At 48.3% G+C, this 16317-nt stretch overlaps 1 protein-coding gene across 2 annotated transcripts in view; it reads right to left on the reverse strand.

The window, feature by feature from the left end:
* Nucleotides 1-16317, reverse strand: part of PLXNA4 (plexin A4) — a 413941-nt gene that overhangs the window by 101252 nt on the left and 296372 nt on the right. For both annotated transcript variants that reach the window (XM_070423914.1, XM_070423915.1), the window contains exon 5: nt 3282-3382. In XM_070423914.1, the coding sequence (XP_070280015.1) occupies nt 3282-3382 (101 nt within the window). The remainder of the gene's footprint in view (nt 1-3281; nt 3383-16317) is intronic.

Raw genomic sequence — 16317 nt, forward strand, 5'->3', positions numbered from 1 at the left:
ACTGTGTCTGACACAGTCGGTCCTCATCATCTGTGGATTCTGTACTTGTGAATTTGCCTACTTGCTAACATTTGTTATAATCCTCCTATCGATACTGCAGCCTTTTCAAGGTCACTCCCAAACATGAGCAGAGCAGAGGAAAATCTCAGTGGCCCCCAGCAGACGCCCCCAGCAGAGGTCCAACAAGGCCACCCTGCTGCCCTCTTGTTTCAGCTCTCAGTATGAATGTATTTTTTGTGCCCTATTTAGTGTCATGTTTTTCACATTTTGTGACTTTTCTTGGTGATTCTGCTGTTTAAATGGCCCCCAAGTATCATGGTGAAGTGCTGCCCACTGGTCCTAAGTGGGAGAAGGCTGGTATGTGTCTTATGGAAAAAATAAACGCTTCCATCAGGCCCAGACTATAATGCTGTTGGCTGTGAGTTCAAGGTTAATGAAACAATGTATATTAAATAAGGTGTCTTTAAACAGAAACATACATAAAACATGGTTATGTACTGATGGGCAGACAAAAATGCTGGGACTGACCGGAGGCTCATAGGAACCTAGCTCTGTGTTTCTCCTAGGAGCGATGATGGTTCAGTATTCAGGGATTGGGTGTTTGAGGTGACTTTATAGAATACCAGGAGCCATGAGAATCGGCTATTCTTATCCAAAGCCCCATAGCATGTCTGCACAAAGCGAGGCTACATTGCACTGATTTCTATGACAGTCCTCCCTCCAGAGTCCAGCACAACTTTCACAAAGTTGTTCCCACAGTGGCATTTGCGGGGGGAGGGGCACCCCTGCAGCAGCGCTGAGTAACAGGCATGGGAAAAGCACTGCCCAGCCTCCGCCTTCTGGGCGCCTGTGCTCCACAAGGGCTGTCCCGACGTACACCTGGATAAGACATGCCGCCAGGTTAATGGAGGCGAGAGGAAGGCAGCAGGAGCATCCACCACCAGAGAAAGGCAGTCGGAGGCTGGGAGACCACTGGGGAGGAAAGGATGCAATTAAAGCAGAGCCATCTGGAAAAACAATGGGGGTCAACCAAGGTCATAAGAGGCAGGGCCCCCAGGAGCTCTCAGTTCTTCTCCAACTGTGTCAAGATTCCCGTCCCACCCTCACCTTGCATGTCACACTCTCCAGTTCCCAGTGCCCTTCCACCCCCATGATCTCATCAGATTCCCCTCAGACTCAGGGAGGTGGGCAGGTCAGGAATCATCATCTCCAATCCACAGATGAGGAGCTGGGATGCTGCCCCAGGTGCTGCACAGCTGGGGTGGGGGTGGGGGTAGGAGGATGGACTTCGGACTTGGTGGAAGATGCCCAAAGTTCCTGCCCATGGCTGTTTTCTTGAAGCCGCGATGACAGCAGTCATGCTGGCTTCCCAGCGCAGGCTGATGGCCTCGTTCATGACCTGTCCGGACTTCACCTTGTCCCCAGCCTACCTGTTTCCTATCACTTGACAGGAGGCAGGTATTATGTTACTAAAGGGGAAGCTGAGGCCATGCAGGAAGTAGTTTCTGGTATCTCCTCCCCTCATTCCTGTTTAAACTCAGGTCAGGGGATGGGAGGATGGGCGGTGGGCAGCTCAGTGCCATGTGGGGCTTCCCACGTCAACGGGCAGGATCAAAGCTGACACGGAGACCTGCTTTTGGGTCCCCTAGGCATAGGGCATCAGAGAGGGGCCAGCTCTTCTGATTGTCCTTGAACAGTGCCAGATGTGAGTGCCTGTGCCAGCAGCAGCTGAGCCAGCCTCGGCCAAACAGAAGGCCAGCTGGCCTACGGTCCCGAGGAAGCAATGGGCCTGGAGCCCGGTCCCTTTCTGAGAGGCCTCACTGTGTGGGACAAAGAAAATGATCTCCCTTCTGCCTTAGGAAGTGTCATCTAGGCCAGCGGTCACCAACTTTTCAGACCTCACGGACCACCAGTGGCCCGTGGACCACGGGTTGGCGACCGCTGATCTAGGCATTCTCTTGGGTTGTCAGAGCTGATCTGAATTCTCAGTGCAATCTCTTCCATCCTCTGCCATGAGCCACTCTGGGCTCCACTGCTTCCGGTTACTGTAAACTCTGTATACGCTTCGGCACCAGGTTCTGATCGGCTCTGAGTTATGTGTATACCAGTGCACGTCAGTTGTCTCCATTTTCCCCCGCCACACCACACCTGAGGGATTTCAGAGCTTCTCTTAAAGAGCTCAAGGGCTCATTATGCCCAAGAATGTCACCCAGCTATGAGTGTGCCTGTGTCCTTGGAGAGGATGTGTTAGAATTCAGGGGGGTGTTTCCAACTTTCAGAGGAACTCCTTGGGGTGGGGGGCAGGATCCTGTCCTGCTATTCATAAAGTTGAAAATGACTAAGTGCGACTAATGAAGCAGGAAGGCTAAAGTCCTTTTCCTTAGTTTATGGCACTTATGTCCAACTCACAGAGCATCAGGCTTCAAGTGCTGACTAGAAACCTGGGGTTCCAACGGCAACAGTTTGACTGGGACCCAACACTATCAGAGTGGGATCCACCTATCGTTGGCTTCTCCGGTCAGTGATGCCAAGGGTTTTTGGACCCCATAAGAAAGGCCTTCAATCTCCCCACATGTCTGGGTTGGTTGTCTGTCCCCTACATCCCATACTCATTTCATGTACCAGGTTACCCTTTGCCTCCACTGCATACCTTTGCCCTCTTCCCACTTTTACAGAATAAAATGGAATCAGCACAAAAGATGTACAAGGTCAGAGTGCCCAGCCTTGGGACAGGGCTTCACTGTGACCCCAGGCCCAGGTGCTCTGGCGGCCAGGTGAGTGCTGACGACAGAGGGAACCACACAGTTGAGCTGAACCAGAAGAGTCTCAAGCACCAGAAGATTCAGGGGTTGGGTATCAAAGAATCTGTGAGGTGGATGTGAATCATTACATGGATAGTATGGATCCATCGCATGATTGAATGGCCCCTGAGGAAAAGGCCCAATGCCTTTTCCCTGCCGTTTAGTCCTGGAATGTCAACCTAGAGTCAAGTCACGGTCAGAAACGTCCGAACCTCCGTCCAGCCCTCCAGCTTCATTCCATAGCCTGCCCCGTCACCATTCCCACACTGCCATTTCTATAGGTCTTATGGGAATTTGGCGATTTAAAGTGAAATCAGAACAAAAGAAGGAAGATAAAATTCTCAAATGATACAAGGAACAAAGAATCAGCAAAGACAGGGAGAGAAGAGAGATGGAAAGGAAGGAGTGGTGACAGAGAAGATGAGGAAGAGACGTGCTGGGGGAAGGGGGCGGCGGGAGGAAGCTGCAGGCGGTACTCACGTGTTGTGGAGCACACACCAGCCGCAGTGGGGGTCACCCGAGCCAAGGCACTCACTGCAGCTCCGATACTGACCACAGGACTCCACGGGCACTCTGGTGAGCTGGGACAGGACAACAAGCGAGAGAGTGGTCAAGGTTTTGCCGGACACTCAGTCGTTCCCCAGAAAGAGGCTGCAGTCTACCAGGTGTATCACCTAAAACAGTGCCGGAGCATGAAGGGTCCAGAGCCCCAGAACCGAACGGGACCTTGCGTGATCATATTTGAGCAGGTGGCCGCGTAAGTGCCCAAGGGAGATAGCCACCTGTTATTTTCTTAGAAATCTCTGGGAATCGACTGCATACAGGTCAGATTAAATTGTTATATAATATACTTATATTGTCTACATGTACATTTCCTCACCACCGAAACCCCAAAATATCTCTACAAACATCCAGTTCATCATATGTTTCTTATCAACGTCATGAACTCAAATGTTTATTCTTTCCCCAGTCTTGTATCTCTTTTGCCACAAAGTATTTTGCCTTCTTCTCACCCTCCTCCTTCAAAATTTTTGTGGTTCCAGGGGATCTTGAACCCACCACCAAGACCTTCACTTTCTCTTTCTCCATGCCTTTTTTTTTTTTTTTTTTAAAGATTTTTACTGATTTCAGAGAGGAAGGGAGAGGGAGAGAGAGAAAGATAGAAACATCAATGATGAGAGAAAATCATTGATCGGCTGCCTCCTGCAAGCCCTACACTGAGGATAGAGCCCCCAACCTGGGCATGTGCCCTGATCAGGAATCGAACTGTGACCTCCTGGTTCACAGGTCTACGCTCAACCACTGAGCCACACCAGCTGGGCTCTCCATGCCTTTGAACAAAGTGCAATAAACTCATTCTGTAGCTATTACCTGCCTACTCTTTTTCTCATAATGTTGGCCAACTGGCTCCGAGAGCTTTTCAGTTTTCACTCTGGTGCTTTTAAAGAGCAGCTGCTGCTCTTTCTCCTCTTACCCACACCTTTTCGTGATTAGAGGCTTCCTCTCCAACTCCAAAACTTTACATTCGCTTTCACCAGCCGCTCGTTAATGTAAACGTTCCAGGTGACACGGCTGCTGAGCCCAAACGCCTCCATTGCCAGCCTGCTCCCAGGGATCTGTTTCCTTTCTTTGTCCTCCGATGTAGCTTTGCCAGGATCCCTTTGACATGACTTCTCAGGGCCCGATACATAGAAGGCACTTAATACCAATCCACAGGAGTAAATGGAATGTTATTTACTTATTTATTTTTTTTATATAGCCTTGGCCTTAATTCTCCATTTTGTCAGTTTCTTCTTTACAAAACTTTTTTTTTTAATCATCCTTTTCCATTTGGGATACATTTTTATTGCAATGATTTCTTACCTAATCTTTCAACTTAAACTAAGAGAATGTGATGTGGTCATCTTTTAAAATTTCTTGCCATCAGACAACAGGCCCTGAGCAGTAAACCCCGCTGACCTGACGGCACCTCTGTGCATGCCGAGCAAATGCGGAGTCTGTGTTCTCCCTGCTGCCTTGCAGGGCATCTGCCTCCACAAAATTATGTACCACTTGGCAGGGACGACTTGTAACTCTTGCACAGCGAACTGGCACCAGAGCCTGCCCAGGCTCGAAACTCCCTTTGGGATTTAATTAATAATGAATTCTAAATCCCACATGATCTCGTTTTCCTTTCTCCCCTAATTTTCCTTTTCCCTTTATATACCTTCTGCTTTGTTTCATTTCTCTCAGGTACACACTGAGCATTTTTAACGACCACACTGCGTTTTCACTTCTTCCAAGTTACCTTTTAGTTTCCTGTTTCCAGTCTTATTGCTTTGCCCTTGGCCTTGGGGGCCCTTTCTCCACATTCTCAGATGTCTTTTTTGCACATTGGGGATTTTATCTTTCCTTTTATTACCACTTATGTGATCAGCATGAGTCATGCCTCGGCTCTACCTACAGACACCCTTGCCATTTGTGTAATTAATCCTGACAATCAGTTTCTTACAAATTACCCCACTGACTCTACACACAGCCAGGAACTCACCCTCTTCCCGTTGCCCCCTCAATTTCTTCCCATACCTCTTGGAAGGGCATCTACGTGCTGGTCATAGAAGCAAATAAATAATGGTTCCCAGCCCAAAGTACCTGGACTCATAGGAATTTGTGAATGGTAATGAGGTCCACAAGCTATTTTCAATATTTCCAAAAGCCTAATGGAAATTGAATTGTTGCTGTTTTCTGTTTGTATTCGAACCCAATGATGTATGGGCTATATTAAGAATAGGAAATATATTATTACTTAATACATTCACTTTGTTTAGTAGGCAAAAATCTTTCAAAACATGATGCCTGGAGGGGGAAAAAGGTAATAAAAGGGGCCATAGATGGTGAAAGTTGGTAACATAAGTACATAATAATATTTTCATCTGTTCCAGCTGCTTGTCTAGCACTCTATTTTTTTTGGCCTGGTCTTAAAGAGAAAATCATGACTTGTTCAATCGAAAGCATTTTCTTGGTCTAAACTTAATTAATATCCTCCCCAGTTTCTCCCACGAACTTGTTCTATAATTTGTCTTGGATGGCTGTGCCATGGGGTTCTGGGGTGTGCGACACAAAGAGCCAGCTGCTTGGCCAACCTGACATTCTCAAAGCCTTTGCATTCAGGTTGCTAAAAATATCTTGCAACTGGTGTTTAATACTGTCAATATCTGAAATTGTAAAGTCCTTTCTCTCTGGATTTTGAGCAAGAGTCATTTCCCCTTGGTTGGAAAGAGTGTGAAAGCCTGCAGAGCGAGGTTCAAATTCTGGCTTCACCCTAGTCTGGCAATGAGATCCTGTTGTCTCTGAATCTCAATTTTTCTCATCTTTAAACATGGAGATAAAAATCCCCCCTTAATTCATAGAGTTTTGCGAAGCACAGGTCAATGACCCAACAGGTTTGAAGTTTTGTACCGGATCAAGCATGTTACAAGTGCTTATTGCTGTTATCTGTGTCATGAATACCCATTCTGCATGACATGCCACTTTACCTCTCTCCCACATCACAGAAGATTGCTCTGACAGTCTTCCTGGCCTCCTGAATTCGGTCAGGAGTTGAGTAGGTATGGAAAAAGTTTTCTTCTTTTATATCTTGAACACATCATTTCCTCCTTGAACTGTGGTGTCTGCCCCTACACTGTCCATTGCTTCATCTTTGGGATGAAACTCTGGGGTTATCCCCACTTCCTGGACTTGTTTAAGTGCTCTTATTGGCTACTGTAACAGTTAAGCATCATTCTTTGCTTTCCATCTAGGACCTAGATTCTAGGTGGACCCCTGTGCAGTTTTAATGAAACTTAACTTTCTTTAACCTTTACTTTTAGGATCTTTCTATCTATGTTTTCAGCCATTTTTTTATTACTCTGCTGAACTCTAGTGAGGTTTTTTTCATTTTTTTTTAAAGCATGGATGCTAAAACTGGGGGAGCCAGCAGGGTTCTGAAAGACCAAGTAGAAAGGTCACTATTATTTGAGAACTAGATGCCAGCCCCTCACCCTTCCTGGACTTTCCTGAAGAAGGCTAGGCCCAGGGAAATCTCCAAAGTCACGTTTTCATTGTTGCATTGTCTCACTCCCCACTTCACAGGTAATTCTGAAAACCAGCAGGAAATGTCCTGACACTTTCAAAACTAGATTTTGTCCACCATCTATCTCGGGGCAGTTCTGTACCCTAATGGCTCTGGTTACTGGCTGCGCATTGCTCCTAAGTTTCACAGGTGGTCAGGTGGCTCCTGAGCCATCTTGCCACTGCATTTCTCTCTCCCCAGATACCTAGTTTCTCTACCCACACCGAACACCATGCAAAGCCTCCTCTTCCATCCCCCATCTCTGGCTCCTCTCCTGACCCTGGAACACAAACCACTCCAGATGCAGACACACACGATTAATTAAAAGCACCCCACGCTGATTAAAGTCTTAAGCTACAATGCCAGGCATGCTAATTAACTGAGTGAGGGAATTCAAACCACAGGAAGAGGTGAGAAAAGAAAGTCATGGAGGGGGGCTTCTGCCTGGAGAACAAATCAGATGGCCACGCGACTGAGCTATCCTCGTGATGGATGGTCTCAGAGACCACAAAAGACTGAGGTGTGCCCCCTGGCCACGGACTCCAGGAGAAGAATTGACTAACGTGGCTGCAATAGCTCCTTCGCTGCTTCCAGGACAGGAGCCTCACCACTTCTCAGAACTTTCCTGTGGCCTACACTGTGCTGGGGAGAAGGAGGCTCCTGGGGTGGAAGGGTTAAGGGTCTGCATGTAGTCACCTCGACACTTTCTACTGGCTTTGTGCAAAAATGTATTAGATAGTATGGCACATCCTCAAAAAATTAAACATAGAATCACCATAGGACAGTGGTTCTCAACCTTCTGGCCCTTTAAATACAGTTCCTCATTTTGTGACCCAACCATAAAATTATTTTCGTTGCTACTTCATAACTGTAATGTTGCTACTGTTATGAATCGTAATGTAAATATCTGATATGCAGGATGGTCTTAGGTGACCCCTATGAAAGCGTCATTCGACGGCCAAAGGGGTCGCGACCCACAGGTTGCTGCCATAGGATCTAGTAATTCCACCTCTCAGTTACACACCCAAAAGAATTGGAAGCAGAGACTTGAATAGATACTTGCACACCAGTGCTCACGGCAGCACAACAGCCAAAAGAGAAGCAACCCAAATCTCCATTGACAGGTGAATGGATAAGCACAATGTGGTAGATACATACAATGGAATATCTTCAGCCTTAAAAAGGAAGGACATTCTAACACAGGCTACAACATGGATAAACCGTGAGGACAGTGAGCTAAGTGAAATAAGGCTGTAACAAAAACACAAATATTGTATGATTCTACTTATATGAGGTATTTAGAGTAGTCAAATTCATGAAGACGGGAGGAATGGTTGCAAGGGGCTGGGGAAGGGAATGGGGTTAGTGTTTAATAGGCAGGGGGTTTCAGTTGGGGAAGATGAAGAGTTCTGGAGACGATGGTGGTGATGGCTGCAGCACAGTGCGAACGCCACTGAGTACTGAAACATGGGTAAGATGGTAAATTTTATGTTATGTCAGAATCTAAGAAGAAACTATCGGGTAGATGTGAGAACACCTATTCTCTGCTCAGCTTCCCGGGTCAAGGGGAAGACGCTTTCTTTGGGTAGACTAATAAATTCATGTTTATGAAATATTCTGAGATCTTTGAGTGAAAAGATAGGCATCATGACTCTTTTCCATTTAATCTCAAATGGACAAAAGGGTTCGGATGAATGTCTCTTATCGTGTATTGCTGTATAACCGGATCTGTCATTCTCAAGCGCTGAACCTTCATGTCCTGATTGGGAAAAATAATGTCACAGCCTTGTTCTATCCAGGACCACTCCACACTTCCCACCCCTTCCAGGAGGCCCGGGGAGGAGGGGCTCAGAGTTCAAATAGTGCCTGTGAGTCAGAGGGCCCCAGAGTTCGGCCAGTTTTCCTGTTACTGCGCATCCTCTGTGCTGTCATTTCTCATTCCCCAGTACGATCATGAAGCCCCTGCCTGTCCATCCCCTTCCGCACCTCTCTTTCCCCATCATTGCCTTTCTGGGAATCACACTGATTTGCTTTATCCTTTTGCCACCAAGGTACACTTCCTTAGTAGAGCGTAGTTTCTTCCGGTTTTGAACTATTGTAAATAGAACCATCATCTCTACCCCTCACCTGTCCAGACCCATGACCAAGGCCATGAGTTTACAAAACAATGGCCTGGGATAGGAAGACAAGGAGAAACTGAGAATACAGCAAAGGATTCACACAGGATTTCAACCCCGGGGCCTGGCCTGCGTATGCTTCTGCACTCTGATCAACAGGAACCCTTGGCCTGGAGGGCCTGGGGCCTGGGTGTGCTCGGGGCAGCTGGAGGAATTTTCCTAGTTACCCTGAGTCCTGGACCCCACTGTCCAGTCCCTGCCTGGGTGCCATGATATTTTGAAAGATGCTTTCCTATAGCAATAGGGTCCCACTCTGCCTGTGCCGCTAGCTTTGCAAAGGGGGCCTGCTGCTCTGCTGATTACATTCAGAAATGCTCCATGGACAGAACATACAGCTCCTGTGTGTACCTCTAATTTGTTTAAGCATTTGACATTCTGGTCAAAATGTGAGTTATTGCTCCATCTCTCCTCTTATAATTGGATGCTAATGCTACAGTGGCTACACTGAGTCTGCTGGTGGGAGTTAATTTAAATGTCCAAAGGCTTCTTAAGTACCCAATTTCCTTCAAAATTGTCAGAAAAGAAAAAAAGAGAGACAAGACTACCCATTAAGAAACTCCATGACGCTGCCGGGGAGCTGTCTAGCTGTACAGATGCCGCCCCGGTGCCACATCCCTCTCTGCTGTCCTACCTTCTGTCCCCGAGACAAGTCGAGTTGGGGAAAGCCATCCTTTCCCAGGACATGAACTCAGCAGTGCACATGGATCTCGGTGTCATGGTCTCGTGAGCCCCACAAGCCTCTCCTGGGCCTTTCTCTCATTTGATGACCTCTGGTCACCAGTCCAGCCTTCATTTCGCTGAGTTGGGGCTGCTTTTCTCCCCAGGGGACTAATATGACAAATGACTTTGCAGAGCCCCTGTCTCCCCACGATGGCCTCTAAACCTCTCACTGCCAGGCCTGGACTTGTGGTAGGTGAGCAGTGGCTCAGAACGCTGTGCTTGTTTCAAGTCACTCCCTGTGCCTGGAACACAATGATTCCCCTCCTCTTGGCTCAGAGGTGGCAGGTATGTTTGAATGTGCAGACTGGCAAGGGAGGCAGAGGCCAGGAGTCCGGTCCCAGGCTCTGGCAGATTGTAGTACAAGCCCCAACTCTTCACTCTGTTAAAGTGGCCTCCTATATCCCAACCCACCACCCGCACCTGGCCTCCTGGTGCATGGAGAGGTGGCCTGCACTTCCCAGCCCCAGACCTTGGGCTTGGCCTCAGATCTTGCCTTGGTCAATAGAATGGCAGCAAGTACAAGGCTCAGGCTAGAGACATATTTATGAGGTTGGCCTTGTCCCTTGTGCTTCCATCATCGCCATAAAAAGAGCTCCCCCATGTAGCTGCTTCCTCTTTAGCTTGGCCCCAATGAACACACATGGGGCAGGCCTGAGCCCAGCCCACAGCGAGCAGGTAAGCCTGGCTGGAGGAGCAGCTTGAAGTAGGACCTCGCAGCCCAGCTTAGCCAGAATCAGCTGACATGCAATGACTCTCAGGTCCCTGAGTATGAGAATTCATGCTTTTTATTGTATGCTACTGAGTTTGAGGGTGGTTTGTTACACAGCTTTATTGTAGCAATAGCTAACCGATACACAAGTGCTAGGCAGAAAGTCACACCAGGGTGCAAAGTCCTGGGAAAGGTAGAGGGAAAGACTAAATGGAGGAGGGGTAAAGGTGCAGTGTGGTAGCTTCTTTCTAACTTGAGTACCACATAGGTCCAGGTACACCTGGTTTCAAGGTGGGGAGAGTCTTAAAAACTGGATCAAACATGATAGTTGACTCTTCCCAGCATCTCCCATGCTGACTAAGATCTCTTAATGCTGTGACGATGCACCTGCAGTTCTCAGGGAGCTTCAGCCCCTGGGTAAAGTGCCGGAAAAGATTCTGGAAAGAGAACACAGTTCTGCAGACGTAAATAGTTGACTGGAAGCGCAGATGCTCACAGGACCCTCTGTACTGGCGTCCTGGCTGCCCAGACTGGAAATCATCTTATCTTCTTGGCAGGAATAAAAGCTCCTCCAGAATGGTTTGCCTTGAACTTTGCAATTCCTCCTGCTTGTTCCTGGCGGTGGGGCTAATGCGGCAGGGGCCTCACTTGAGAACAGACTGGTGCTCAAGGTCAAGGGCAGTGGCCTGGCTGTCACCATTGTCCACACATGCCTCTAGGATTCTGGGGTCAAGGTCATCGATACTCAGAACAGCAAGGGCAATAGTCCGAGAGCACAAAGCTTGGGGAGCTGAGGTCCTGAGTTCTAATTCATTCTGGGTGTCTGGGTGACCGTGAGCAAGTCCTTTCCCCTCCTTATGTATCCACTGACTTATTTTCAGACAGGGGGACTCAGGCCTACTCTGCCTCAGAGAATTGGCCACAAAATACTACTAATACAAATGGCCTGGGAAGCTGTTTGCAAATGAAAAGTGGCAGATGTTGTGAAGGGCTGCAATTTGCTGCTATTAATAAGTATAAATGCCTAATAGGAAGCCAGTTTGCTCTGCAAACTCGGACAGCCAAGGAGCAAGCCTCGATGCCGGAATCATCAACATATGCTGCTTCTCATTAGCAAATGGCAGTAGCTGAGAGAGGAGCTCTCAGCATGCTGTCTGCAGAGCCTGGAGAAATCACCCCATCCTCGCTCCTCCCAGTGTGGGCTGCACCACAGTGGCACATGGTCCTTATTAGCCATGCCCCTCACCAAGCGAGAGAGCAACCCCTTTTCTATTGCACAGATGGAAAAGCCACAACCCAGAGAGGCTCCGCTTGCTCAAGGTCACACAGCAGGGTGGTGGCAAGGGTGGAAACTGAAATGAAGCTGGGGCTGCAGCCTGCCTCACAGACTCCCTGCAGGCAGCCCAGCGGGTTGAGAAACCTCTGGTCCCTGCACTGAAACCAGGTCTTTGGGTTGGAAATTTCATAGCGTTGCAGGCTGCTTACTGTAAACCAAGAAGGTCTGGCTGAGTTCAGTGGCTGAGGGGCCCCTTCCTGTGGGCAAGGAGGCCCATCCCTGAGTAGGAGCCCTAAAGAGAGACCGACAGCAGGTCTCAGTGCAGCCCTCCTCTTCCAGGGAGACTTCCTGCCTCTTTCAAATGTGGCTGAGAAGAAAAAGAGAGTTTGGAATAGTTTTATCTCAGTCCAAGTGAGAAGCAGAGATTTGAGGTTGAATCCTAGGTCTGCCACTTCCTGGGTGACTGGGACAACTTAACCTCCCCCTTTTCCTCATCTGAGAATAATAGTAAGCACCCTGAAGGGCTATTTTGAAGATTGGTGGAGATAAAACCATGCCAATAATGCTTTGTCTGTTGTTCCAGTATTCTTCTCAGATAAAATGCCCTCAGGAGGGAGAGCTGTGTGAAGTCACCTCTCCTCATCCCACCACTCCTAGTACTCAGTCCAGGCATAGGTGAACATTGATGAGCAAGGGAGTGAATGCTGGCATGGAAGAATGAATGAATGAATGAATGAATGAGGAATGAGGGATGAATAAGGAATGAATTTGGTTCCTGACAATCTCTAACATATTCTGAGGACCTCATGGAGATAATGGATTTAACAATCTTGGCTCTACCGTAAAATCTGTAATTTCTGGATTATTGCCACAAGTTCATTTCTTAGGGTAAATGTCAATTTCTCTCCCTTCTCTGGGCTCTGATGCTCACAGGCACACGATGGGTTTGCAGGCCTGACCTCCGGAACTGTGGTATTGCAAGGTGAGTTTTCCAGGGCAAACTGATCAGTGCATTTGACAGAGGACACTGGCAGCCACAGCCACACCCTGCCCAGAGAGCCACCCACCAACATGCAGGCTAGAGGGTGTCTGGGATGGGAGGAGTGTTGTGGCACTCACAGAGTTAACGAGTGAAAAGGGACACGAACCAATGTAGCTGCCAGTCCTCTTAGGTTTTAGGGAACCTCAGTCACTGCAGAGGTTTTTGTGCAAAGCCACATGGCCACCAACAATATTCTTCTGATACCCACTCCCTAGATACAGATTTCTGCTCTCTCTTGACCCAACCCTAGGGTCAGGGCTGGAGGAAGAGGTGGAGCCGCTGGGACCCACACCCCCTGGGACCCAGGCCCAGCAGGTGGGAAAAAGCCTTTGTCCTGGGGATCTAAGTGCCGCTGCTCCTCTCCAGCCATCTTTCACCAAGCTGTGCTAACAGGGACCTTGGCCCAACAGAACTGGGGCAGGGATCTGCTGGCGCTGAGTGTCCCCATCTCAGCCTGCTCAAGGCAGGCCTTTGTTCCGGCAGCCAAAGAGAAAAGGGCGGGGAAGGACGGGGCTGGCACAGCGACACCTCAATCCAGGCCGGTAGCTGAGCCAAGCAAGTTCCGAGACATATGCAGGGACCCTCTGGCTCCCTGGCAGGACTGTCTGTGGGAAGTGGCAGGGCAGGCCAGGTGGACCCTCTCTCCTCACCCAGCATCCAACCCTTCCTCCAACTTCCTCCTGTCAAGGGCACGGCTGGCTGCAGTCCCCAGAGTGGTTGTGTGCAAACGGTACACCGATGTGAATAAGTGCACGGCAGCCTGAGGGTGTGTACCCAGACGTGCGAGCCTGGTAGCAGGGGTGGTGTTTGCAGAAATCTATGGCCACGGGAGCATGTTTGCAAATAAACACGGCTTTCCTTGCACAGATCCCTGTCTGGGTAGGTGGCGCCTTTGGATCGCAGACAAGCATCTTCCTTCAAAAAGGAAGCTGACCCTGGGAAAAATCATGGTACTAAATGATGGAAACTGATATCCCTCAGGGGGGAGACTTTTAGGTCCCAGCAACATAAGGCCCCTTCTCAGGAAGCCTGTGCTGCTGGCTTAGGAAGGAGGAGGCACACACACCACCGCTGCCTAAAGAAACCTACACCTTCTTGCTCTGTCCTCACTCCTTGCTTTAAGACAGCCACCTACTTCTCCCAAACCTATGTGAGCTCCCCTTTGTGGGGCCAGGGACCCAGCCTGCTCCTGGGAAAGAGGAAGCAGGTCCTCTGATGGCTAAGTATCTTTGGACATAGGTCATCTTTGCCCACACAAACTAATAATGTGTCTTCCTCATTAAGAGATGCCACCCTGGTGTTTTCCAGTAGTTCTTCAAATGTAAAAGGACAACAGTTAAAATGGGAGCATTGCAAAAGGGTTTTTATGCTTTATGATTGTTGGTGGGGGGTTGGATTGATACCACATTTTTTTGAGGAATAATCGGATAGTTACTACAAAACCTAAAATTATCCAGCAAGCTTCCTCTTGGAATCTTTGTTGCAGAAATCCTAGCACCTGGGGACAGGTGCACTGCTATGAATGTTCACTGTAGCTTTATATGCGATAATGACTATTTGGAAATACCCTAAATGCCCATCCTTGGGGGACTGGTAAAACTAATTGTGCTACGTCCATATTCTGACATAATGTGTGGTTTGCATCATTGACATGGGAAGATAGTCATCATCCATCTTTGCGTTAAAAAAACAATTTTCAGAAAAGTACATTGACTCAATTTTTATTTTTAAAAGACAACTCTGTAGCTATGTATTCATATACACTCTTACGTATTTTTGTGTAAAGAATAACTTCTGGAGAGGCAATAAAACCGCTAACAGTGGTCAGCTCCAGAGAGCTTGAATTTTTCTATAAAGAGGGTATGATTTAAAAAATTTTTGACTTGGGAATGAAAATAAGTTTCAAAAGATGCATTAAAGTAATTTTCAAACGATGCATTAAGTTTAGTCTTTCAAACCAAATTGGCTAGTCAGCCCCAACTTAAGTTTAGGGTCAAAGTGTTCATGTTTCATGATAACCATGATTTCTAACGTTTGGGAACTAGGGAGAGGGTCCATGGCTGATTGGTCTGTCCCTGTGGGTCGGCCCAAGGATGACCAGCACCTGGGAGCTGTGCCCTGGGCCACTGAGGGTTTTTTTTCCTTGCAAATTTAACTAGCGCATACCGGGGGTGGGTGGTGGATAGCAGGGGGAGGTCCTTATTTGAGAAGGTAACTGATAGTTGAGTGACCTCACCTATCCACCTGGAACCTTCTACAGGAAAAGCTCACCCCCACCCAAAACAGACAGGATGCCCTCTCTCTGCAGGCAGATTAAGTGGGAAGTGAGGACCAGGCGTGCCTCTGCTCCACGTCCCAGGGTTCAGACTCCATCGTGCAGTGGAGTTGGGTCCGCTCAGCTTCCCTGAGACCTGGCCCTCACCCGGACCTGGCCTTCACTTGCTGAAAGACGTTGGCAAGTGTCCTCTCTTCCCAGGCTGTCACTTTTCAGGCATAAATGGATCTCTACTGTCCTTTCTACCTGGAAGCTTCCACCATAATTAATTATCTTAAGGCTGGAAAAGCCTCCAGAAATTTCATTCCAAGATCGACCCCCATTGTATTCCCGTCTTGGTAACTTACTCTGTCTGAATAATAGGAAGGTTCAGGGCAGCCCCTTCCTTAGTTCTTGAAATCTTGAAAATGTTAGATGACATCAGATGGAAATGTACCTTGTTTCTAAGCAAGAAAATTGCCACAACTTGCGATCCTCAGCTATGATGCGGGCAGTGTTTGTTATCACCGTTTCTGTCTATCATTAACAGGAACAATTTTGCCGAAACCGGTTTGGCTCAGTGGATAGAGCGTCGGCCTGCGGACTGAGGGGTCCCAGGTTCGATTCCGGCCAAGGGCATGTGCCTGGGTTGCGGGCACATCCCCAGTGGGAGATGTGCAGGAGGCAGCTGATCGATGTTTCTCTCTCATCGATGTTTCTAACTCTCTGTCTCTCTCCCTTCCTCTCTGTAAAAAATCAATAAAATATATTAAAAAACAAAACAAAACAAAACAAAAAAACAGGAACAACTGTGAGGAAGGGGTGGCTGCACAGGTGCGGTGGCTGCACTGAGCCGGCCCGATGGGGTAGAAGGAGCACCGGCCTTTGAACCCCGTCTTAGGTTCAAATCCTGGCTCAGCCACCTGTCAGATGTGTGACTTTGGGCCAGTTACTTAGGACTTTGAGCCTCAGATGCCTCCTGGGCATGTGGGGATAATAAAGGTTTTACCTGCTGCTGGGTGACAGATCTGCTACATAGTCAGTGTCTGGCAATGTCCATTCTTACTTTTCTCTAACTGGGACCACAGTACACGCAGGGGACTCCGCTGTGCCTCAGGCTTCAGGTTTCCAGGTGGCAGAGCTGAGAAAGCAAGGCAGAGGCTCCCACTCCCAACGGCCAGGAGCTGGCCCCACTGGATGTAGCCGTGAGCCAGTGGGTTCCCATTAGGAGGTTCACTGTGGAGAGGT

The sequence above is a fragment of the Myotis yumanensis genome, unplaced genomic scaffold (assembly GCF_028538775.1).
Source record: "Myotis yumanensis isolate MYYU_CA2020_CCGP unplaced genomic scaffold, mMyoYum1.0.hap1 SCAF_9, whole genome shotgun sequence".
Taxonomy (NCBI): Eukaryota; Metazoa; Chordata; class Mammalia; order Chiroptera; family Vespertilionidae; genus Myotis; species Myotis yumanensis.